Below are 23092 nucleotides of genomic sequence, written 5' to 3'. Positions count from 1 at the left end.
GTGTCTGGATAAAATTTAGCCTAGTGATTGCTATTCCTTTAAGATTGTCGCTGGAATCTTTTCCCATATATTTGAATGTTTTTGAGATTAGAGGGTCTTCCTGTATTGCAGATTCTGAACATTGTTTGCTAGGGTTCATGATTATTACTCTTTCTGTGTCCTTTAGTTTCAGATGCTTCATCAAGATGAATCAAATAAAAGAGAGAAGATCAAAACAAAGGGAGTCGACTTTGAAGATGACCTGAGAGATGAAGTAGAAGATGCTGTCCAGAAAGTTTGCAATGCAACTGGATGTTCAGTTAGTATTTGTCATGCAGTAACAGTGGTTTATAGACAGGCATTGCTGTGCCTAGTTTATCTGCTAGTTTTGTGGCATCACTCTAGCATGCTAACACCTGATGGGCCAAAATAGGCCCATGATATTTGTAGTTTAATTAGGTTATGTGATACAGTTTTGTTTTGTTTTTTTTAAAGCTATTTTATTTATTTATTTATTTATGGCTGTGTTGGGTCTTCGTTTCTGTGCGAGGGCTTTCTCTAGTTGCGGCAAGCGGGGGCCACTCTTCATCGCGGTGCGCGGGCCTCTCGCTATCGCGGCCTCTCTTGTTGCAGAGCACAAGCTCCAGACGCGCAGACTCAGTAATTGTGGCTCACGGGCCTAGTTGCTCCGCGGCATGTGGGATCTTCCCAGACCAGGGCTCGAACCCGTGTCCCCTGCATTGGCAGGCAGATTCTCAACCACTGCGCCACCAGGGAAGCCCCTGTGATACAGTTTAATGAGAGATGTTCATTCATTTCTCTCTTGTTTGCTAGACTTTATCCAATACTGTTCAAAATCCTAAGGAAGTATGTGGGTTTATTATTTTCTGACTAGTGCAGTTTTATAAGAATTCATTTTATTAAATGGTTATTTCAGGTGATTAACCTTACTGAAAATTAAGACATTTTCTAAATGGAAGGTCTTGAAACCTTGCCTCAATGACATCCTTTTGTTTATTTTTAGAATAGGTTGCTTTTTATTAACATTCTAAGGAATAGACTGCACATTGCTTGAGTCCACTTACACTTTTACATGCAAAAAGTTTATAAAATTGTTTGTCAGATTATTGATGTAGAGATAGGTAGAAAAGTATACCCAGAGTCTTGATGTGTTCCTTTGTTTCTTTCATAGGATTTTAATTTGATAGTCCAGAACCTGGAAGCTGAAAATTATAATATTGAATCTGCGATAATTGCCATGCTGCAGATGAACCAGGGAAAAAGAAATAGTAAGTCCATGATTGATATTTATAAGGTTTCACAATGATTATGTTGGTGATTTTCCAAATACTTATTTTTAATCAAGTGACAGGTAATAATTATATTGTTATTTCTTCACATTCAGCAGCTTTGTATATGCAGGTGTTTTTTACTAGGTGCCAGCCCTGTGTCAGGGAGAGTATAGTCTGGGGTGGGGAGGGGCTTGGTGGAGACAGATAAGTAAATTGGTATAATAAGACATAATGAAGTGTGGGTACAGGCTGCTAGGGGAATGCGTGAAAAGGCCACCTAGCTCAGTTTTGGAGGAATAGAAAATGTCAGGGAAGACTTTAGCCTTTTAGAAATAAGATCCCGTTATAATACCAAAATGATCATTGAAATGGAATGGAGAGAAAAATTATTTTTCTAATGGAAATATTTAGATTACTGGCATCTGTCAACTGGTGATAATTCAGAATTTCTTTTTGCTTGAACTGAGTTTAATTCTGTGATTCAGAGGAAGGAAAAAAGATGTTAACATCGAACTGTTTTCTCAAGTTATTTATTTTAAATGATTTCAATACTTATTGCCAGACATTATGTGCCAGATACTGTTCCTGGCATTATAGTTTTCTGATTGGGTATTTTATTATCCTCCTTACATATTTGCTATGCCTTCTTAGAAAGCTGTAAGTAACTTGGTCTTTGTGATTTTAAAATAACGCTATGCAGTGTCTGTGCTATCCCATATGGTATGTACTTGACATGTGGCTAAGCGAGACTGACTGAGGAACTAAGTTTAAAATTTTATTTAACTTTAATTAATTTTAATTTAAATAGCTACGTGTGGCTCGTAGCTACTGTATTGGAGAGCACAGCTTTAGAACTTGTTTCCTTTCTGTTTTTTGGGTACAAATGAAAGATTTCCCCCTAAAAATTTATGTTAAAAAGTGGTTTAATCTAACAAAACAAAGCACTCGACTGGTAGGAAGCTGATGATAAGACTGGTCGACAGGTTATTTTAAAATTTATCTTCCGATTTTTACCAATTATTTTTTCCTTATGTTCCCCACTGTATTGACTTGATATTAGAATTTTGCCTCAAGGAAACTTGCTCTCCAAATGCCAGTGATCTGGGGACCCGGGTAATTTTGGAGTCATTTAACAATAATCGCATTGTGTAACTATCTTAGGTTTTCAATTTAACAAAATATCTTTCTTTGGAAGATGCAGAGGAGAACCTTGAGTCCAGTGGCCGAGTGCTGAAGCAGTGTGACCCTTTATGGGAGGAGGGTGACAGTGGCACCAGAATCTTTGGAAATCAGGGCTTAAATGAAGGCAGAACTGAAAACGATAAGTCTCGGGCCAGCCCTAGTGAAGAAAACAAAGCAAATAAAAATCACCTCCCAAAGGTAGGAAAGATGGGGCTGCAAGGGCAAATGGTGGGCTGCTGTAATTCAGTGGCGTGGGGGGAACTTGGAGCTCAATTTAGTGTGTGATTTTCTCTTGATCTATGAAAGTGGTTATTGTAGGAAATATGGGGAGTGCATGAGGGTATATCATGAAGCGGAAGGAAGAGCTCACTTGTCCTGCCTGGACTTTGCAGTGACGGCTAGAAGGAAGTATACCCTGAACTCATACTCTTACACGCGGATCGGCTCCGTTTCCCGCCTAACATTACTGCGTGTGTGGGTGCTTTCCATGCTAACCCATGTGATTGAATCCCATTTTTTGTAAATGCCGTCACCTTCAGTGAACATCTTTGTGTATAAGTCTTAGTATTTTGCATTATTTGCTTGGCTAGAGTCCCAGAAGAGGAATTAACAGGTTAAAGGGCATGGATATTTGAATCTTTTTAAGGTCTTTTGGTAAATTGTCAGATGTTTCCCCGAAGGGTTGTACTGCTCCCTTCCCAACCCCACTCCCACAAGTAGTATATGACACCATTAATTTTACTGAATTTAGAACTTATTGTAAAGACTTTTCACCAGGAAATTCTGAGCTCAAAATGCAACGTAATGTAAAAGGTCACAGGCAGAGGCTAAGATGTGATAAGCTTCTGGGGATTTTGTTAGGATCCCCTGGGGCATTAAATTATGTACAGGAAGGCATCCTGTGGCATGTTTGAGTGTTACCTCCTGCTGGACTAGGGTTAATGTTTCTTTAGGTCACTTTGAATTGGTTTATGAGGAGAATGGAATTGATTTTGTTTGCTAGCTCAGCAAGAGGGTATAAATTTAAATGTAAATTTGAGCAGTAATGGGAAATAACTCATTTTTGGTCTGTTAGGTGGGTTTTCTCTGTTCTTGTTGAAAGGCAGTCTGTGCCCTTTGCATCTGTCAGCCCCGCATTTCCCGTCCACTGGTGCAGCCTGTGTCCCTGTGCAGGCGACTCAGGCGGCAGTCTTCTCTTTCAGGTCACAAACAAACAGAGGCGAGAACAGCAGCGACTAGAGAAGAAGAAACGACAGGAGGAGAGGCACCGTCACAAAGCCCTGGAGAGCAGGAGTAGCCACAGGGACAACAACAGAAGCGAAGCAGACGCGAGCACCCAGGTCACCTTGGTGAAGACCTTCGCGGCTCTCAACATCTGACTCTGGCCTCCTGGGAGCTGTGAGAAGGGAATGGAAAGCGGAGGGCCGTGTGCCAGGCTTTCCAGCGAGGCCATCCTTTTACAAAACGAGACTCAACCCACAGAATCACACACTGAGTTAGTTTCCTTCAAGCTGCCTCCTTTTTTGTTCAGAGTTTTGTCAGTGATGTGTCTTATTTAATGAAAGTGCAGTGAAGCCATTCATGTTCCATAATTAAAATATCGACTTTTAGGAGTGGATAGTTAGGTCAAAAAAACCTTTTTAAGTGTGGTTTTATTTGCCCTGAAAATCAGACTTCGGTGACCCTGGGATCTTTCCTTAACACTCGGGGTTTCACTGTAATTGTTCATGAAGTAGTTTAGATTAATTGCTAGAAATTCAGAAGGACAAGTTTCCTTTGTTTCTCTTTCATTTTCAAACAGACATTAATATGCAGGATAGTTTATAAATGATGTCCAACTCAGGTACATGTTTAGAATTAACTTTCTTCTAATGCAAGTTAATCAGAAAATAATTCAGGAAGTGTTTTCCCAAAGTAATAGGATGTGAAGGTTGTGGCCTGTAGTCAGGGTGGAAATTAAACAGCCACGTTTCTCTTCTTCCTGATTCTGATGCTCAGATGGGATGCAGGTGCTGTTGGTTCGTTTGCACTCAAGCCATATGATAAATAGGCCAGACTGTTAATTAGGCCTGGGCTTTGCTGGAAAATCTGTAGTGTTGCTGAGTAGTTGGTACTTGTTTCTTGACAACGAGAAGACAGTGTATCAGTGCTTATGATACAGTTCTGGGATTCTGATAGCGTGGAGCGCAGAAGCCATAGTTGTAAAGGCAGAAGTCAAGAGAGTCCTGAGTTTTTGCTCAGGAAGAAGTCTGAAGAGGTAATTGATTTGGGGCAGGGGTTTGGGGGTGTCTGGAAGAATTTCTAAGGCTTTTCATGTTCACATTTTAAGTAGGTAACTGTCTTTTCTTCCTTACTATTCTGGATTTAGAAAGATGCCTTCAGAGAAATAAAAGGTAACTTTTGACCCATTGCTGAATTTTCTTAGTATTGTGAAAGTGAAATCCCATAAAACGCTGCACTTAACTTCTTTTTTAGTTAAGCCCTGTTTGGGGATTTTGTTGTTCGAAACACTCTCCAGCACCCTCCAGAAGTTGTCAGTGACTTAGGTTAGACCAGCAGGGCAGAGAACTTACTTTGGCTGAGGCCTTCAAATGACTCCACAGTGCTGAAATAGATTTGGGCGGTGGAGAGATGTCATTCCTCAAACCGAATTAGGTGGTTGTGAACTTTAAAACTGGAATGTATGATGTGGCCAATCTTGGACTGTCTTTGCCTTTTGGGGACCTAATATTTGGAGAAATAATATGTGCTGAATCAAAAGGTAAATTATTAGTTACCTCCCCCATCTCAGATTTCAAAATTATCAGAGTTCCGAGGCAAAGGGAAAAACTATAAAAAGGTTTTGACACGTATAGACATATCATTGTGTGGGCTGGCCTTGGATTCATTGGATTGTCTTTATCAGCAGGTGATTTGCTTTCTGTGGTTTTGATGATGTATTTTAATTTTTTGTTTGTTTGACTTTGGTGACTTTTTGTGGTTGGAGCATCAGTAGTCTCTTGGAAGTGCTCCTAGGACATCCTGGTACAGTACATCGTAATATGTAGCAGATTTAGAAACTGCACAGCATTTTTTCTTTGCACATTGCAGAGTCCTGAGTTAGAGCCTCTAGTACTCAGTCCAAACAAGTGAGGGGTCTCCGTTGTCTCACTGTCTCCAAGGGAGTGAGGTCCAGTGCTTTAGGATCTGTTCTCTTGGCTTTTAACTCTGGGCACATTCCTGACTCTGGCTGAGCATTTCTGAGCGAGCGCTCTTTCTCGTCTGTTTTGTACTGTGAGAGTACAGGAGACCGGATCCTCTCAGAAAGACTGATTGTGTACCAGAAATTCAGCAGAATTAGGAGTCAGAAATAGCTTAAGGGAGACCCATTGTCAGAAGTAGTAGGATCGCTTTATTTACTTGGTTAATGAAGGTGGCCTTGGGCCCTATTGGGTTTTTGTTTTTGTTTTTTCCTATTGGGTTTTAGAAGTTGCTAAAAAGTTGCTAAAGAATATTGGGCACATTTATTTATAAATTACCTAATTCTGATAATAGGCTTCGGCATTTCTTGGGTAAAATAACAGTGGTTTTAAAAACTAATCAAATGGCTTCAGTAGTTTTCTTTTATTACCATTTCATAGTTTTCCAGTTATAACTGGTCTGCGTTTAGTATGTTAATTATTAGGAATGGGGAACATGTATCCAACTTTAGTGATAACTTCTAGCTAAGGGTTTAAATTTAGCCTTCACTGCCTCAGTCCCACCAAAGTATGAGGTAGATGGAATCCATGTAGTACTTGGTTGCCTTGGTAGGCACTTGAGAACTACTTTATTGGCAGCCAAAGTGGAGGCCCAGCATGTTTAGTCCTGGGATGACTGTGGTCAGTGACGGTTACCTGGTACAGTTACTCAGGTGCACTGCATAGTAGGAGGCGACTCTTTCTTAACCTCTGTGGCTGTTAGAGGTTTGTTATGTGGGATTGTCTCGGTAGCTTTGGTCAGGAGAAGGGGGATGAGGCGGTGGTCCATAGCTGCTTACTAGTCTTATAAACTGTATATAAAGGTTTTATGGATTTTAAAAAAAGATTTTTTTAAAGGTCAAAATACGAAATAAAATTTTAGTAGCATCAGCTTTGTACTAGAGAGGTAGATGTATTGAAACAACATAGAATCACAACTTCTGAATTAATATAGTTGCCACCAGGAGATATTAGAGAGAGAATGTATATGTATATTTAATTTTTCAATAATAGGAACATATGCTTTCAGGAGTGAAGTCTGGTTGAAGAATTGTGGCAGAAAGAAGAATCTTAAGTGTTAGTTGAGCTTGTCTATAGTTTCTTTTATAAGCTCTGAAAACACTTCCCTACCTATTGTGATTCTGAGGGCTTGTCAAGTGGGAGCTCCATTGTGGGGCAGCTAGAGTGGACCTTTGTGTAGGTCGTTTCTCATGGTGCTGCCTGCTTCCCTGGGGAGCTTTGACGGTGGGAAGTGATACGGTCCTGGGGCGGGGGAGGGCCATGCTGAGGGGGGAGAGCTGCTCCCACGTTAAGTAGGTAGATACCAGATGGACTTGGCATTGAACTGTGCTCGTAGTGAGTCCCTGTCGTCAGTGTGCAGTTTCTCTCATTCTGAGAAACTCTGGACTGCCTGGGTTTTATTGTGTCCACATAGAATGCTGTCAGTTTACCTCTGTGAGATGTTCAACTCGAATGTGCCGTCAGTTGAAGGAAACTTGGGTTCCTAGTCAGAGCTAACTCTCAGCCTGACCAGAAGGGTCTGTGTGGGTGGGGTGACAGTGGAGCTTTGTGGTTTCAATGTCACATCCGTGGCCCTCTCTGACTCCCATTTTGGGTAGATGCGTAGCTCTTCACCTTTTTTTACCTCAAGGCTCTATCTATAGCAAGCCTTTAGACTCAGAGTCTGATGCAGTTTTTGTGTTTTGACATTTTCATTGTTCACTGTTTTGTTCATCTCAGCTTTCAGAACAGGCGTTGCTCAAACTCTGGGGCCTTCCGACGGTTGTTCTGAGGTGATTTAATAATGGCATTTTCTACAAGGTGTGTTTTTCTGACTCTAAAGCAAATTGTATTTTTCCATTGACGTTGTTAAGTTGAAGATCTCGATGGCATGTGTAAATGATAGCAGATCTTCTGCCGTCACATGCAAGGCGGGGAATGGATAATTGGATTGAAGTGGAGACACTGAGCACCAGTCACGAAGTGCATTGCACAGTACGGAACTCAGAAGGTGCCCACAGGGCCCGGCTCCGGGGAGGAGCTGGGCCTCGTTGACTGCTTGGCTGCGTCTGTCCAAGGTGACATTCCCTGTACAAACCTCAGGCTCTTAACCATTTCCTCTGAGGAATTACCTTCTAGAGCCTCGCTCTCCTAGTTCAGACTACTTTGTAGCTTGATGAAAATGTTTAGCATCCTCGCAAAGTTACTTGAGAAGGGGCTGGTACCAGTAGAGAATAATTTCGTTAAGAGCACGGACTTGTGCGTGGTGACTGTGGTTTAGGCAGGGCACGCCCCTGGTCCCGGAACTACTCCTCGCTGTGCTGTAGCCCTGGAAGGTAGTGACCGCTGGGCGAAGCCTCGGTGGTCTGCCCGTCATCCTCTGCGTCTCGACACCCAGCAGGTCACTGTTGCCAGCCGTCTGTGACGGTCGCTTGAGCACAGTCACAGACCTCAGCCTGCGGTTTGCTCCCCTGGCAGGTCCCTCAACCAAAACTTGAGGAATGCGGGTGCGGGCTCCTCTCATGGTTCACTTTCCTCGGGGAGAAGGGCCCCCGGCCTCCCTGGCTGCCCTTCCAGCGTCCGCCACCGGCACTGGGCTCCGTGAGCAGAAGAAAAGAGCCAGGAGTCGGACATCAGACCTCCGTGTTCCTCCTGCTGATGCGGAAGCGCTGGTGGGTGTCAACCCCCTTTATGAAGGAGGGCAGATGGGTCTGTGGAGAACACAGGGGCCTTCCCAGGCTCAGCCGCCTTCCCTTTTTTCTAGTTGCACTACACTTGTCCTCACTGCAGTCCGGAGATACTTAAGACCTCTGTGGGGTCATGATCCATAGACTTAGCAAGTCTTGCCTTATCTGTGGAGCTGGACGGGGGGAATGTGACCGTTGTCTGATGTCCATAGTTCATTTCCTCCAGGATGTTTCTTTCCTCAGATTGTGTTACTCTGAACCATTTTATTTTTTATTTACCAAAGTACTGTACTTGGCTATTTGCAGTGTTTTCAAAACCAAATGTTTCTTTTTTTGTGTTTTTAATCTTCAATACTTGGTGCAATAGAAGCTGCAAAGATGTGCCACTTTATCTATGAAATGGAGTTTTGTATACCAATAAATTCTAGTTTAAAGACAAAGTTTCGAGTTGTTTTTGTCACTGTCTGACCGCCGTTTGCGTGAGACAGAGAGCATGCCGGGAAATGTCCTCCTGAGAGACCTCGGCACGGAAGATGTGCGCCGCCTTCCAGTGTGTGGTCGTCTGGGGTCTCACTGAGCTTAAGCAGCTGATGGTAGCTTCCGTGCAGGGGAGTGTGGCCGCCGCACACACTGGCAGGGCCATCCCTTAGATTTCTGCCTGGTATCTCAGAACGTCTCCGATAGTCTGTAGTTGTCTGAATACAGAGCAGCTGTCTGCCCGTATTGGCTGCCACCTTGGGGTTTCCCTAGAACTTGGGGGCTTGGTTTGATCCCATTCCAGGACGGAGCACCTTCCCCCAGGCTCACGTGGGCAGCGGTGACTGCACGGACTCACCTGGAAGAGGTCCTCCGGAGGGGGAAGGGCGGCCACAGAAAGCCAGAGGGAGGGGACCCCTTGGCGCGTGCAGCAGGGCGCCGCTCGCGCCGGGCTCCAGGGCTCCAGGGCACCAGCGCTAGTCACAGGTCAAGATTGCTGCCATCTCACCAGCCTCGCCGCGGCCTCATGATTTTGGCCTCGAGGCTCCTGCTTGCTCTTGTTCTATGTTTGTGCTCATCAAGCAGCCTTCGAATTGTTTCTGCAGAACCTTGGCACTGAACGGTGTCCGGTACCACCCTGGGTGGAAGAAGAATTCTCCAGCTACTGGCAAGGCCGTTCCCCCTTGGTCACTGTCCTCCCTGTGTGATTTTTGCCTCATTCCGTGACCGAGAGACTTCTGGGTGCACAAATGCTATCCAGTTCCTGAGCCCACGAGGCCCAGACTCTGGACTCTGTTAACCCAACTGAGAATCTTTCTGAAGGATCTGCTAGGACCAGAGTGCTGTCCCGATGTAAGTGTCACGAGTCAGCCTGTATGTGCATTTTGACCTTGGAACACATCACAGGTAACAGCCCTCCAGGAAGAGTGCTGTGTACCGTCTCTCCAGCCAATTTTACCTCATTGCCTCTGTGGGACATCAGATCAGGGCACTGAAGGTTAGTGATTTCCAAACGCTTGTCCATTTAAGATAAATGTTTAAGATAAATGGCACTCAGAGTAGTGGGCCAAGGGGCTATTCAAATAAATTCGTATAGTATTTATCCTGTGTATGATGCCACTTCTGTAAAATAATCGCAATTGTCATGTATCTGTGGATTCAATTAAGCAGATATTTATTTAGCATCCACCGTGTGATGGATTCAACAGGGGAGGCAAAAATGCAAAGTGACATAGCACAGATGGAGCATCTATGACGCTCCAGACACTTTGAATAAGTTATCTCATTTAAACCTTAAAACCACCCAGTGAGGCGATGGTCCCATCCCAATTTTACACATGAGGAAATAAATAATGGGTCCAAGATCACAGATTTGAACTCAGGGCAGTCTGCCTTCACCATATAGGAGCCCAAAACAAGAGCCCAAATAGCTGGGGTAAGTGTCCCTAAGAAAAGTATAAACACATTGCTTGGCTGTTCAGAGGAGGGTGAAATCTTCTCCAAGTGGAAAACCATCATGGGAAAGGTGGCATGTGAGATGTGCCTCAAAGCACATGGATGTGAATGTGGTGATAAGGAGCCTGTGAGAGGGAGGCTTCCGGGTTGAAGGAAGCTATTGCACAGAGGTGTGAAAACAGGTGGGCGTGTTCTGGCAGTGGTGAGGAGCATAGAGAGAGATATATGGCTGGAAAAACAGATGATACCAAGCTTGAATGCCAGGGCTTGGTGGATAATGGGGAGCCACTGATGGTTCAGGGGCAGAAGAGTGATATGATGGAAATCAATCTCTGGGAAAATGAAGCTGGTATCGTGGACAGGATGGAGACTGGATGGAGAACGGAGGGCTGAAGAACCTTAGGTCCTGAGAGCCTGATCTTAGCTCTATTATGACACTTACTAGTGTAGAGTAATTGGTGTTGTCTGTCTATAGCTTGGCCACATCAGATTTGGCTCTGTCTCCAGGTTTCAGCAAGGGGCCAGGAGCATGGTTTGTATGAAAGTGTATTGAGGGAAAGAAAGAAATTTAATACAGTATTCAGTTCTCCAGCAGTGACACTGCAAAGAACCCTAAAGAAGTGGACGAATGTCCACGAAATAATAATTGGACTTAACTCTGGCATTCCAATGTGATTTGATTTCTAATCGCTTACTCAGCAAGTTATTTAATTGAACACTTGGTTCATAGCTTTTGTTAGGGGCTAAGTGGGAACAAAAGCAAAAACCATCCAAATCCTATCATCAAAATTGGAGACGCAAGCTATGAAACATTCAGGTAACAAAGTCCCCTCCCCAGCCTTGATTTAGTCCCCATGCCTCATTCATCCATTCATTCATTCACTCATTCATTCATTCGATAAATTAATAAACATAAAGCATTTAGAACAGTGCCTGGTGAATGCCAAATGCTTAATAAATGTTAGATATTTTTGTTATTATGACTATCATTCATTCATTTATGGGATGCTTATAATGTGCTAGGCATTATTTTGTGTACATTCACACATGCTAATTTATTAAAACCTTGCTACAATCAACCTACCAGGGAAATGTCATTGTTCTATTTTACAAGTGCAGACACTGAGGCTGTCTGTGGCCATATATCAGCGCTTTTTGGATTTCAGTGTGCACACGAATCACCTGGGGGTCTTGTTAACCGGGGGGTCTGGGGTCCGGTCCAAGATTCTGCATTTCTAATAAGCTCCCTGAGCGGCGAGGTCTAGAACAGACGCACCGCTGCTGACTGGCAGAGCAGAGGGCTCTACCTGGAAGCTCCGACGTCAAGTTCAGGGTTCTCCTTTCCTTTTTTCAGCCTTTTCCACCAAGTCTGCGCTGGAAATCAAGCGTGTGTACTATAGACACACACAAACAGGATTTAGACAGAATCATTGATGCATTCACCAAATATTTATTGATTCTTCGAAAAACAGGCTGCACCGGGGCTTGTTCTTAAGTTCCAACTTTCACCCTGTCAGATGGTTAAGCAACTGTAACATCACAAGGTACTCCTTCCATCGCTGCCTTGAATCCATAACGCCCAGAGCACCACCTCTCTCCATCTCCCCCAGGTCAGTTCCTTCTTCCTGTGTTTCTCGTGTATGCAGTCGTACCATCATTCTAAGATGTCTGTAAGGACTTATTATTTCTCAGCATACGATTACTGAAAATGCGAAGGGACCGATTTCACTAGCCCAGAAACATACTTTGCCCCCATGATGAAAGGAAATTCAGGTTTAAGTCAAATTTGTTTCCACCTATTAGCCTGAACAAAATGGACACCAGAGGGCGCCTCAGGACCACTCTTCTCAACAAACATGTTGCTCTCTTCCCCACCCACCCACGCTATGCTTTAAGACCTGGTCTCCTGGTGATTCTTCAGCGAGGATTTGAGTCAAGTCACAGCAACAAAGCACTCACATCTGCCCCTCTCGTTTTGTGTGTTTGTTTGTTTGTGTTTGTTTTGCTAGCACAGAACTTCTTCACCTTTTAAAATTTGTGATGATCATCCTTTTGATGGCTTCAGGTTCTTTCCTGCCCTCAAAGTCCTGAAAGTTGCACACGTGCCATGAAATGGACAAAGGGAGTGGATGTTTATTACCTGGCCGCTGTGAGTGTTGCCTGTGCAATGCTTTTTTACATGCTTTATCTCATTAAATAGGCTCATCCCAATACCGGAAGATTTTATCAGCATGTTATAGATAGAGGAGATATCATATCTCTATTTAGGAGTAGAATCTGCTGAAGTTCATCGCTTCCCAGATAGGCTGCATTCCATTTGATGGGAATCCTTTGGTGCTTTAAATTGGCTCCAGAGTTGGCCCTAGGGTGTTGGATGTTGAAACCTTTCCTCTTCCCCTCCCTGTATCAGGAGCCTGACCTGGCCTGGGCATCCTCACAGCTGACCTTCCCTGGGCACCCTAGGCTGTCCAAGATGACAACCAGAGGGGTAGAGTGTCAGTGACTGATACTCACTCATGAAGAAACGAAGGCACACTGGCATGGGAGTGAGGACACCCCTTCAGGTAGAACTTTCCCTCTCTGAGCCCCGGATGCCCATCTGTCAAGGGAGGGCTTCGAAAAAGGTGATTTGAGAGCTTCTTTTCACTTTGAGCCAGTCTTCTGATGGGAGGGATTAGAAGCCTGATGACATGGTGGGGACAATATTTTTAGGTTGGTATTTTGTGTGCTTCTCACATTATGCCATATGGCCAGAAACCTTCCTTCTAGAGATTGCCATTATTATCTTGGATAAGATGGTGAAATGTTAGAAAAAGAGAATCACAAAAACTCACTGTAATGGGAAATTAAAAGGACAGAATGTCAGAACTGTGCACAGGGGCCACCCATGTCAGACCCACGCTGTGTCCCAGTGCTTAGCACATTGTTGGCACGGGGTGGGTGCTCAAAAAAATGAATGAATGAATGAAAAGTGTAGACTAATTAAGCCCTACAATGATAGAATCTGAGGATCAGTATTAGAATTATGGGAAAATATCATTCACATATTCAGAAGAGGGAACTGAGATCCCAGGGGGTGGGTTATAGAATCTTCTGGGTGCTAAAGGGCCCCCAGGCATGGCTCTTCCTCATCTGGGAGCTCTCGGGGAGGGATGGGTTTGCAGGAAAGGAATTTTCCAGAGGGAGGGGCTTTGGTGCCAACGTTCCGGAGGTCTGGGGCTCCAGCAGCTGGAGGGCAGGGGACCGCAGGGAAGAAGCGGAGCACAGCCTTAGCAGGGCGGGGTAGGTCCGGTGCACAGCTTGTTGGGGTAATGGGCATATGTGCGGTTGTAGGTGCCCAGGTTGTCGCGAAAGCAGAGAGCAGCCCTCTTGTCACACTCGCAGGTCTGTTGTTGGCAGGTGGTTCTGCCGGCTGGATGGAATGAGGTGAGTCAGGCCCTGGGCTCCTCGGTCCTGCCACTCTCAGACATGCAGGGGACTGCTCTGGGGTCCCTGTTCTCAGCCCCATTCTGCTGGAAGCCCATTCTTATGGGGGATGTTCCAGGGATGGGTGAGAGAAAGGGCAGAGTACTGGAGGGCCTGCTGGGGCCCAGGATGCTGGGAAGCATGGGAGTTTGTTCTCCTGTTCTTTCCCAAGCCCACTCCACTGCCCTTAGCCCTCTCCCCCATGGGGAGACCATCTGGTTCACTAACTGTCGTCCGCCTCAGCCCAGGGAGAGTGCATTTCCAGGCAACTCCTTCTCCCATGTAATGGGTTACTGACAGTGAGGCAGCCATCAACCAGAGAGGAAAGCTGGGAAGTTTACAGCAGCTCAACCCCAGATGGTGTGCCCCAGAGGGACTGAAACTGAGGCCTGCTCGGCCGTGCCTATCTCCCTCAGAGCGGACGGAGCCTATTTTCCTAGCATTAGCTTTAGGGCTCCCCCTCCACACGTGGCCACACCCTGCCTGGGGAGCAGAGCTGGCGTCAGCTCTGCAGGCACCAGGGGCCCCAAAGCCTCCTCTTCCCTCCACTGCCTCTGTCTGCCCTGAGTGGCTCTGGCTCCTTTTTGTCCCCACAGAGACATACCCCAGCTCAGAAATGTCCAGGTTCCTCACTGTCCTTCGCAAAGGTCAGCCTCATTTCCCATCCGGGTTCTGCTGTCACCTGCTCTTTCAGCAGAAATCAGAGTTGGAAGGGACTTAACAGCCACGTCAGCTCCTTTGTGGGGTTCTTACCAGAAGCTTGACTAAGCCAGGGAAGTGAGTGATTGTCTCCATTTTATAGATGAGTAAGTAGAGGCTTTTGAGGGGTTATGTCACTTGCCCAAAGCCATACAGTAGGTAGATGACTCCCTGACCCTGTGTCCCTCTTCACCTAACCCCTCCCCTCACTCATCCTCTTAGTGCCGTCCCTAACAGGTGGCTTCCTAGCCTTGCCTGAACCCCCGGGGATGGGGAGCTTACTACCTGTCAAAGCTGCCTTACTGGGAACAGGAACCTCTGAGCCGAATCTGCCTCCCGTGGTTCTGGTCCTTGTTCTGCCCCTCCCCCAGGGCAGACCTTAGAGATCTGAGCTGAGTCTTCTTTGACCCTCCTAGACCCTCCTGCTGTGCCCCACGCTGGGCCTGCCCTCCTTCCAGACTGCTCCTGGCTTTGCGGCAGGAAGAAGGTTTGCTTCTCTGATCTGAGCTCCCTCCACGGGGCAGGCTGCTTGCCCGGGCCGGGGACCAAGGGAAAGCTACTTGGTCCAAGTGGGCACTGGGCCTGGCAAAGATGAGCACCGGTGCAGTCAGCCTTTGGGAGCAGGGTCTGCTGTCCCAAATCCAAGCTCCAGCTCTCTCCCTGTCTGGGGCTCTGCCCTCAAGGCTCTGTCCTGGGAACCTTGCCTCTAGCTGCCACCCAGGCCCTGGGGAGGGCTGTGTGGGTACAGCTGCTCTGGGGCCCGGCTCAGCTCTACCCACTTTGCTCCTCTCCCCAGAGGCTGGAGCTGGGAGGGCTCTGGCTGGGGAAAGTGCCTGGGGTCAGGGCAGGAGCTGATGGGTCACGTGCTCTCTAGACCGGGTGCCGCAGGAGCATCTGGGTAGATGGACAGGTCTCTCCCCACTTCCGTGATGATGGAAGATCCCACCCCCCGCCCCAGCCCAGGTGACCAGGCTCAAGGGTCTCCAACAGGAGAGGGTTCCTAGCTGAAGCTCTCCCCCATCCTGGTATCTGGGCGAGTCTAGGGCTGCTCACTTACCACAGAAGATGCTGTGTCTGCTGGCAGAGAAAAGATACCTTTCCAATTTGGGTTCACAGCCCAGCTTTTCCAGACTCCCGTAGCAGCAGTCATGGGCGTGGCAGCACCTGTAAGGGTCACGGTTGGCTTGGAGGGGCCTGTGAGCCAGGCTGGGCAGGACCAGGGGCTGCCTGGGGGGCTCAGTGCCCAAAGGGGCTCAAAGTGGAGGTCGGCCCCAACTTTCTAGGTGCCCCCAGCCCCTCCCTCCTCCCAGGATGCTTCCCCCAGCTCCTCCACCCCCAGGATGCCCCCGCAGCCTCCCCATCCTCCAGCGGGGTGGTCCACCTGCTGGGCCGCCTGCTCACCAGTCTGTCTGGTCCACTGGCCGGTGGGAGCCGCCGACACCACAGTAGCAGCCATAGTCATTGTACTGCAGTGCAGGCTTCCCCTTCATTCTCTCAATCATCACCCCGAACTGGACCAGGTTCCCGACAGTGAGGGCCACTGCTGGGAGGGAGGGTGGAGGAGGCCAGATCCCTCAGGGCCCCACCGTCTGCAGCCAGCTGCCCCTGATGTGCCCCCAAATCTGAGTCCAGACATCTGATTGTCTAGGTAACCTCACCTCCCTAAGCACCTCATTCCCAATAATAACAATGCTAAGCAGTAATAATATCCCCATGACATCATCGCACCTTGATCCCCTAGTCCTCACCCGCGTCGTGTCAGCACACGTGACCCCCCTCCTGCTCTCCTTCCACCATCTCCCAGAATACCCCCCCACTCATCCTCCCGGGTCCCAACCCTTCCTGATCACCTACCCAGGTGTCAGCCCCATCCCCGCAGGAACTCTGTCCCTGTCAAGTCCCATCGGATGTCACTGGATAAGCTTCCTAACCACCTGGACTTCGCCAAATTCCTCTAGGTCCTGATGATGCAGCAATGGGGGGCTGCTGACCGGGGCAGGTTAGAGCCAAAAATGGAAACTTAGGTGGGGGATGGAGCGTGGGTGGCAGGAGCTCGTGTGCTGTCTGGGATCCCTGCCAGCCCCTCTCCCCCGCCCCACCGGGCCATCCAGGCTGCAGTCTTCCCCTCTCCCCCCTCCCCACTGACGAGCGATGGCTCAGGAAGAACTGGCCTCCTCAGGATGTCCAATCACACCCTCCTCAGGGCCCAGCTCAGGGGCCTCCAGGGAGTTGGGGATTCCTAGCTGGGGCAGGGGAGGGGTAAAGGCAGGAAGGTTACTTACCCATGAGGCAAAGTAAGGTCTGAAGAGGGGGAAGCTTCATTCTGGGGGGAGGGGAGGGGTGCAGGGAGTAGAGAAGCTGGGCTGCAGGAGAAGGAAGTCAGCAGGGGTGCCTCTGATCTCAAGGCGTCTCCGTCTCCGCATTAGTTAAATACCCGGGTCCTGTCCACTCCCCATCATTAACCCCTGAATGCCCAGTGACGTAATGATACTTCCTGGTCTGACACTGTGGCCAAGTCTCCAGGGGAGGGTCCAGCCTGGGGCCTGTGGGCTCTGCTTCCAGGCAGTTTGGGGAAGGTGGGGTCGATCTGTGGGCTTTCTTCTCACCGCCCTTCCCCTCCCCTCCCCCTTTCCCCAAATCACCGTGCTTGGTCCCACCGAGGAGCTATATGTCTGGGCTGTGCTAGGTGCTCTTCATTCTTGGTGTCTTTTTCTCATTCCCATTTTACTGATGCAGACTAGAGAGGCTGAGAAACTTCAGTGCTCAGCTCCCTTCGCCAGGGAGCACCAAGGGCAAGTCTGTCCTGTTTCCGTGATGCTAGCTACTTCAGCATGGCCCCGACTCCCCTCCCTGCCCCTCAACCAGCCCCTGTGTTACCCAGACGGAGAGTGGTGATGGCAACTTGACTACATAGCAGGGGGCCATTTGTCCAAGAACGTAGAATCCAAAGGCTGGGCGCTCAGCCAGCTGGGCTTAGGGGTTTTTCTTTACTGTTCTTTCCTGGGCAGGCTCCTGCTTGTTTGACAGGTAGCGAAAATACTCCCAGCTAAGAATTCTGTCTCCCCAAACCCTTGAGCAGTGGTGGAGCGTGGCTGCCATAGAAACAGGCTCCATCTGACTCAGCTGGAAAACCCACATTCCAGCATGAGCTGGAAACTTCCATCCTTTTGATGTCATCTTGGGGCCTGGGTCGGGGAGACAGTAGCCTCCTGGTCCAACTTGGCCCCCAGAGAGAGCTGCTGTCCCCATCGTCGGGTCAGAACATTGAGGCCGGGCTTCAAAGCTTGGCTGGAGGTTCGTGGGATGGAGGAGAGGACCCGGCTCTGTCGTGATCAGAAATGTTGAGGTCCCACAAAATGCAAGACCCATTTATGATAAAAACCCTCCAGAAAGCACGCATAGAGGGAACTTACCTCAACATAATAAAGGCCAGATATGACAAACCCACAGCCAACATCGTTCTCAATGGTGAAAAACTGAAACCATTTCCACTAAGATCAGGAACAAGACAAGGTTGTCCACTCTCACCACTATTATTCAACGTAGTTTTGGAAGTGTTAGCCACAGCAATCAGAGAAGAAAAAGAAATAAAAAGAATCCAAATTGGAAAAGAAGAAGTAAAGCTGTCACTGTTTGCAGATGACATGATACTATACATAGAGAATCCTAAAGATGCTACCAGAAAACTACTAGAGCTAATCAATGAATTTGGTAAAGTAGCAGGATACAAAATTAATGCACAGAAATTGCTTGCATTCCTATACACTAATGATGAAAAATCTGAAAGGGAAATTAAGGAAACACTCCCATTTACCATTGCAACAGAAAGAATAAAATATCTAGGAATAAACCTACCTAAGGAGACAAAAGACCTGTATGCAAAAAACTATAAGACACTGATGAAAGAAATCAAAGATGATACAAACAGATGGAGAGGTATACCATGTTCTTGAATTGGAAGAATCAACATTGTGGAAATGACTATACTACCCAAAGCAGGATAATCTGTCTATTGGTGTAAGTGGGGTGTTAAAGTCTCTCTCTATTATTGTGTTACTGTCGATTTCTCCTTTTATGGCTGTTAGCATTTACCTTATGTATTGAGGTGCTCCTATGGTGGGTGCATAAATATTTATAATTGTTATGTTTTCTTCTGGGATCGATCCCTTGATCATTATGTAGTGTCCTTCCTTATCTCTTGTAACAGTCTTTATTTTAAAGTCTATTTTATCTGATATGAGTATTGCTACTCCAGCCTTCTTGTGATTTCCATTTGCATGGAATATCTTTTTCCATCCCCTCACTTTCAGTCTGTATGTGTCCCTAGGTCTGAAGTGGGTCTCTTGTAGACAGCATATATAAGGGTCTTGTTTTTGTATCCATTCAGCCAGTCTGTGTCTTTTGGTTGGAGCATTTAATCCATTTACATTCAAGGTGGTTATTGATATGTATATTCCTATTACCATTTTCTTGATCGATTTGGGTTTGTTTTTGTGGGTCTTTTTCTTCTCTTGTGTTTCCCACTTAGAGAAGTTCCTTTAGCATTTGTTGTAAAGCTGGTTTGGTGGTGCTGAATTCTCGTAGCTTTGTAAAGCTTTTGATTTCTCCATCAAATCTGAATGAGATCCTTGCTGGGTAGAGTAATCTTGGTTGTAGGTTTTTCCTTTTCATCACTTTAAATATGTCCTGCCACTCCCTTTTGGCTTGCAGAGTTTCTGCTGAAAGATCAGCTGTTAACCTTCTGGGGATTCCCTTGTATTTTATTTGTTGTTTTTCCCTTGCTGCTTTTAATATTTTTTCTGTGTATTTAATTTTTGATAGTTTGATTAATACGTGTCTTGGCGTGTTTCTCTTAGGGTTTATCCTATATGGGACTCTCTGCACTTCCTGGACTTGATTGACTATTTCCTTTCCCATGTTAGGGAAGTTTTCGACTATAATCTCTTCAAATATTTTCTCAGACACTTTCTTTTCTCTTCTTCTTCTGGGACCCCTATAATTTGAATGTTGGTGCGTTTAATGTTGTCCCAGAGGTCTCTGAGACTGTCCTCAATTCTTTTATTTATTTATTTATTTATTTATTTATTTATTTATTTATTTATGGCTGTGTTGGGTCTTCGTTTCTGTGCGAGGGCTTTCTCCAGTTGCGGCAAGTGGGGGCCACTCTTCATCGCGGTGGTGCAGGCCTCTCACTATCGTGGCCTCTCTTGTTGCGGAGCAGAGGCTCCAGACGCACAGGCTCAGTAGCTGTGGCTCACGGGCCTAGTTGCTCCGCGGCACGCGGGATCCTCCCAGACCAGGGCTCGAACCCGTGTCCCCTGCATTGGCAGGCAGATTCTCAACCACTGCGCCACCATTGAAGCCCAATTCTTTTCATTCTTTTTTCTTAATTCTGCTCCCTGGCAGTTATTTCTACCACTTTCTCTTCCAGCTCACTTATCCGTTTTTCTGCCTCAGTTATTTTGCTATTGATTCCTTCTAGAGTATTTTTAATTTCAGTTATTGTGTTGTTCATCACTGTTTATTTGCTCTTTAGTTCTTCTAGATCCTTGTTGAATGTTTCTTTTATTTTCTCCATTCTGTTTCCGAGATTTTGGATCATCTTTACTATAATTACTCAGAATTCTTTTTCAGGTAGGTTGCCTATTTCATGTTCATTTATTTGGTCTTGTAGGTTTTTACCTTTCTCCTTTATCTGTAACATATTTTTTTGTTGTTTCTTTTTTTTTTTTTTGATGATGGGTGGAGCTGTATTCCTGTCTTACTGGTTGTTTGGCCTGAGGCGTCCAGCACTGGAGTTCGCAGGCCGTTGGATAGAGCTGGGTCTTGGTGCTGAGATGAGGACGTCTGGGAGGCCTCATTCTGATTACTATTCCCTGGGGTCTGAGGTTCTCTGTTAGTCCAGTGGTTTGGACTTGGAGCTCCCACCACGGGAGCTTGGGCCTGACCTCTGGCCTGGGGACCAAGATCCCACGAGCCGTGTGGCATGGCAAAAAAAAAAAAAAAAAAGAGCAATACAATAACAAAGAATAAAAAACAAAATAAAATTAGAAAGATAAAAAATATAAAAATGTAATTGAAACAACTGCAATAAGGTAAAATAAAACCACAACAGAAAAAAAAAAAAAAAAAGCCTTGGCCATGGGGGGTGGAGTTTAGGCGGGGGTGGAACTTAGGCAGGGGTGGGGTTTAGGGTGGGGCGGGACCTAGGCTGGTGGGGGGGTGACATTCAGGCGTGGGGCGGGGCCCTGCTTAGGACCTGTGTGGAAGGGGAGGGGCCGCACCTCCAAAGCAGGGCCTCCGGAGTGTGAAGTTCCGGAGTTGGGAGCTAAGGCCCTGGGAGAGGGGGTGTGGGTGGAGTTTAGGCTCAGCGAGTTGGAGGCGGTCTCCCAGTGTAGAGGTGGGCCCTGGGTGGGTGGGTGGGGGTGTAGGGGCGGGGCTTGGGCTCTGCACGGCAGGAGGGAGGCTCTCAGGGCAGAGGATTAGGTCCCAACAGGCTCCCCCGTGCCCAAGTGCACAGGGAAAGCGCTGGCCACCTTCCCTTCCGTTCCTCCGCCACCCCCACCCCTGCACGGTCCCCCCCAGGGTCTCCCCGTCCCCGCTGGACCCCTAATCGTGGGTGGGTCCTGCTGGGTGTAGGAACTCCTCCCCTCCCCCAGCCGCCCCTCAGGGGTGCCGATCCTGGAGGTCCAGCCTATACTTTTGCTCCCCCTTCCCTCCCTCCCACTCCCTCAGGACCCGCGCGGCTGGAGGGGGCCTTGGTGGGCAGAGGATCAAGCCCAGGATCTCATCAGGCTCCCTGGGGCCCAAGTGGGCAGGGGAAACCTGGCCACGCTCCCTTTTGATCCTCTGCCCTCCCAGTTTCCCGCTTCGGGCCCGAGATGCCTTCCCCTCCCCCCACCGCCCCTGAGGGGCGCCAGTCCTCTCCTGCCTCCACTTCTCCTCCCCCCTCCCTCCCCACCACGCTCACATCCTACCAGGTCGCTGGGGGTTCCTCCTGACCCCTTCGGTGTCCGTGGTCCCCCACCGGTGCCTGGTAGGTGCCCTAGCTGTGCAGAGACGCGAACTCCACGTCCTCCTAGTCTGCCATCTTGACTCCGCCCTGAGCTCTTCTAGTGCACGAGTCATCCAGTTTCCTTTCACCAAATTCCTTTTTGGCTTTGGTTAACCAGAGTAGGTTTCTGTAACAGTTCAATGTGCTTGCAAACAAAAACCTTTATTTCATCTAGAAATTGGCACCAGAAAGAAGGTTGTAAGCAATAGGCCCTGGGATAGGTTAATGGGCACAGACGGGGCCATGATTTTCGCACGCCGGCTGCCCATGGTACCCATAGTCATTAAACAGCCACCTGCTCACAAGGGCAAAGCTTGGCGTGCTGGGTGCTTGCTGACATACAGCAGTTTAGGAGGGATGAGGAATAGAAAGACCTCATGATGGGATGATTGTTTTGACAGCATTTGGTTAATTAAAGAGAGAGATAGGGCTTCCCTGGTGGCGCAGTGGTTGAGAATCTGCCAGCCAATGCAGGGCACACGGGTTCGAGCCCTGGTCTGGGAAGATCCCACATGCCGCGGAGCAACTGGGCCCGTGAGCCACAACTACTGAGCCTGCGCGTCTGGAGCCTGTGCTCCGCAACAAGAGAGGCCGCGATGGTGAGAGGCCCGCGCACCGCGCTGAAGAGTGGCCCCCGCTTGCCACAACTGGAGAAAGCCCTCGCACAGAAACGAAGACCCAAGACAGCCAAAAATAAATAAACAAAGTAAACAATGCCTTAAAAAAAAAAATTCTTTAAAGAGAGAGATATTTATCATACACAGAACCACACAACATATTATATGTCAGATTTGTTTATTTCTTCCGTTCTCCCCTAATAGAATGTGAGTTCCTTGAGGGCAGACACTTTGTCTTGAGCACTGTTCTTCCCCCAGTGCCTAGAACAATGCCTGGCACAAGGTAGGCACTTAAGTGAGCAAATGCATGCGTGACTAAACAGCAAGCTCTAGTTTAGAATTTCTAGAGTAAGAAATAGAAGCGTTAATCCCAGAAAGACTCCAAAGTATTTGCTAATTCGTATTATAAAAAAATCTGGAGAGAAATTGTGAGAAAAGATGTTGAGGCTCCTCCACCAAGAGTAGAATGTTGTGTCAGGTTGAACTTATTACTACGGATGCCCTAGCCCAAGGTTCTGTAATTCACTGTGCTAATCTGGGCAGCTCTGTGAGTCTAATGTCGCCTGGGTTGGCGAATTCATATGCTGGTTCATGGCATGTGGAAAGTCAGAGCTCATTGTCTTAACATGGAGTATCAACCAGAAAACCACAGAAGGCTGCAAATAAGAAAAGAGTTTATTTGGGGTCTTAAGAACTGCAAGTTAGGGCTTCCCTGGTGGCGCAGTGGTTAAGAATCCTCCGGCCAATGCAGGGGACACGGGTTCGAGCCCTGGTCTGGGAAGATCCCACATGCCGTGGAGCAACTAAGACCGTGGGCCACAACTACTGAGCCTGCGCTCTAGAGCCCGCAAGCCACAACTACTGAACCTTCGTGCCACAACTACTAAAGGCCGTGCGCCTAGAGCCTGTGCTCCGCAACGAGAGAAGCCACTGCAATGAGAAGCCCGCACACCGCAGCAAAGAGTAG

General features: G+C 47.4%; 2 protein-coding genes across 25 annotated transcripts in view; one reads left to right on the top strand and one right to left on the bottom strand.

The window, feature by feature from the left end:
* The window catches only part of OTUD3 (OTU deubiquitinase 3), a 39724-nt gene extending 31067 nt beyond the window's left edge, over positions 1-8657 (top strand). For 2 of the 9 annotated variants that reach the window (XM_082354071.1, XM_082354079.1), the window contains exons 5-9: positions 167-298; positions 1172-1268; positions 2467-2651; positions 3656-4710; positions 4822-8657. In XM_082354071.1, the coding sequence (XP_082210197.1) occupies positions 167-298; positions 1172-1268; positions 2467-2651; positions 3656-3832 (591 nt within the window). In that variant the 3' untranslated portion in view covers positions 3833-4710; positions 4822-8657. Of the gene's footprint in view, positions 1-166; positions 299-1171; positions 1269-2466; positions 2652-2759; positions 4711-4821 lie in introns of those variants that run through there. The other 7 variants (XM_082354076.1, XM_082354072.1, XM_082354074.1 and 4 more) reach the window with 7 other exon arrangements.
* A 3060-nt stretch (positions 8658-11717) lies between these two features.
* Positions 11718-22217, bottom strand: PLA2G2E (phospholipase A2 group IIE). Of its 16 annotated transcripts, none has more exons than XR_014234176.1 (6): positions 21432-22217; positions 16737-16817; positions 15856-15997; positions 15512-15618; positions 12316-13702; positions 11718-11958 (listed from the first exon to the last, which is right to left on the bottom strand). XR_014234176.1 is itself a non-coding variant. In XM_082354216.1 (6 exons), exons 3-6 carry the CDS (start codon positions 16774-16776, stop codon positions 13560-13562), a joined length of 432 nt encoding a protein of 143 aa, XP_082210342.1. In that variant the 5' UTR covers positions 16777-16817; positions 17868-17984; positions 21432-21531; the 3' UTR covers positions 11718-13559. The 16 variants fall into 16 exon arrangements, 12 of the variants coding, with proteins under 12 accessions (XP_082210342.1, XP_082210345.1, XP_082210338.1 ...); XR_014234177.1 differs by having other exon boundaries at positions 11718-11800; XR_014234178.1 differs by having other exon boundaries at positions 12316-12377.
* Between the last annotated feature and the right edge of the window lie 875 nt (positions 22218-23092).

This window comes from Balaenoptera borealis (assembly GCF_965194805.1).
Source record: "Balaenoptera borealis genome assembly, chromosome: 1".
NCBI lineage: Eukaryota > Metazoa > Chordata > Mammalia > Artiodactyla > Balaenopteridae > Balaenoptera > Balaenoptera borealis.
Note: the sequence above shows the minus strand (reverse complement) of the source record. Positions and strands in the feature narration are given on the sequence as shown.

Bases quoted from the DNA above. Each gene is read 5' to 3' on its own strand.
- PLA2G2E (XM_082354212.1), bottom strand. From the start codon at position 21,582: ATGACTCGTGCACTAGAAGAGCTCAGGGCGGAGTCAAGATGGCAGACT. The intron at 16,818-21,431 runs GTAGGATGTGAG...CTTCTCCTGCAG, and splicing joins GAGGAACCCCCAGCGACCTG to CCCAGCTTCTCTACTCCCTG. The intron at 15,619-15,855 runs GTGAGCAGGCGG...TGACCCTTACAG, and splicing joins CCAGTGGACCAGACAGACTG to GTGCTGCCACGCCCATGACT.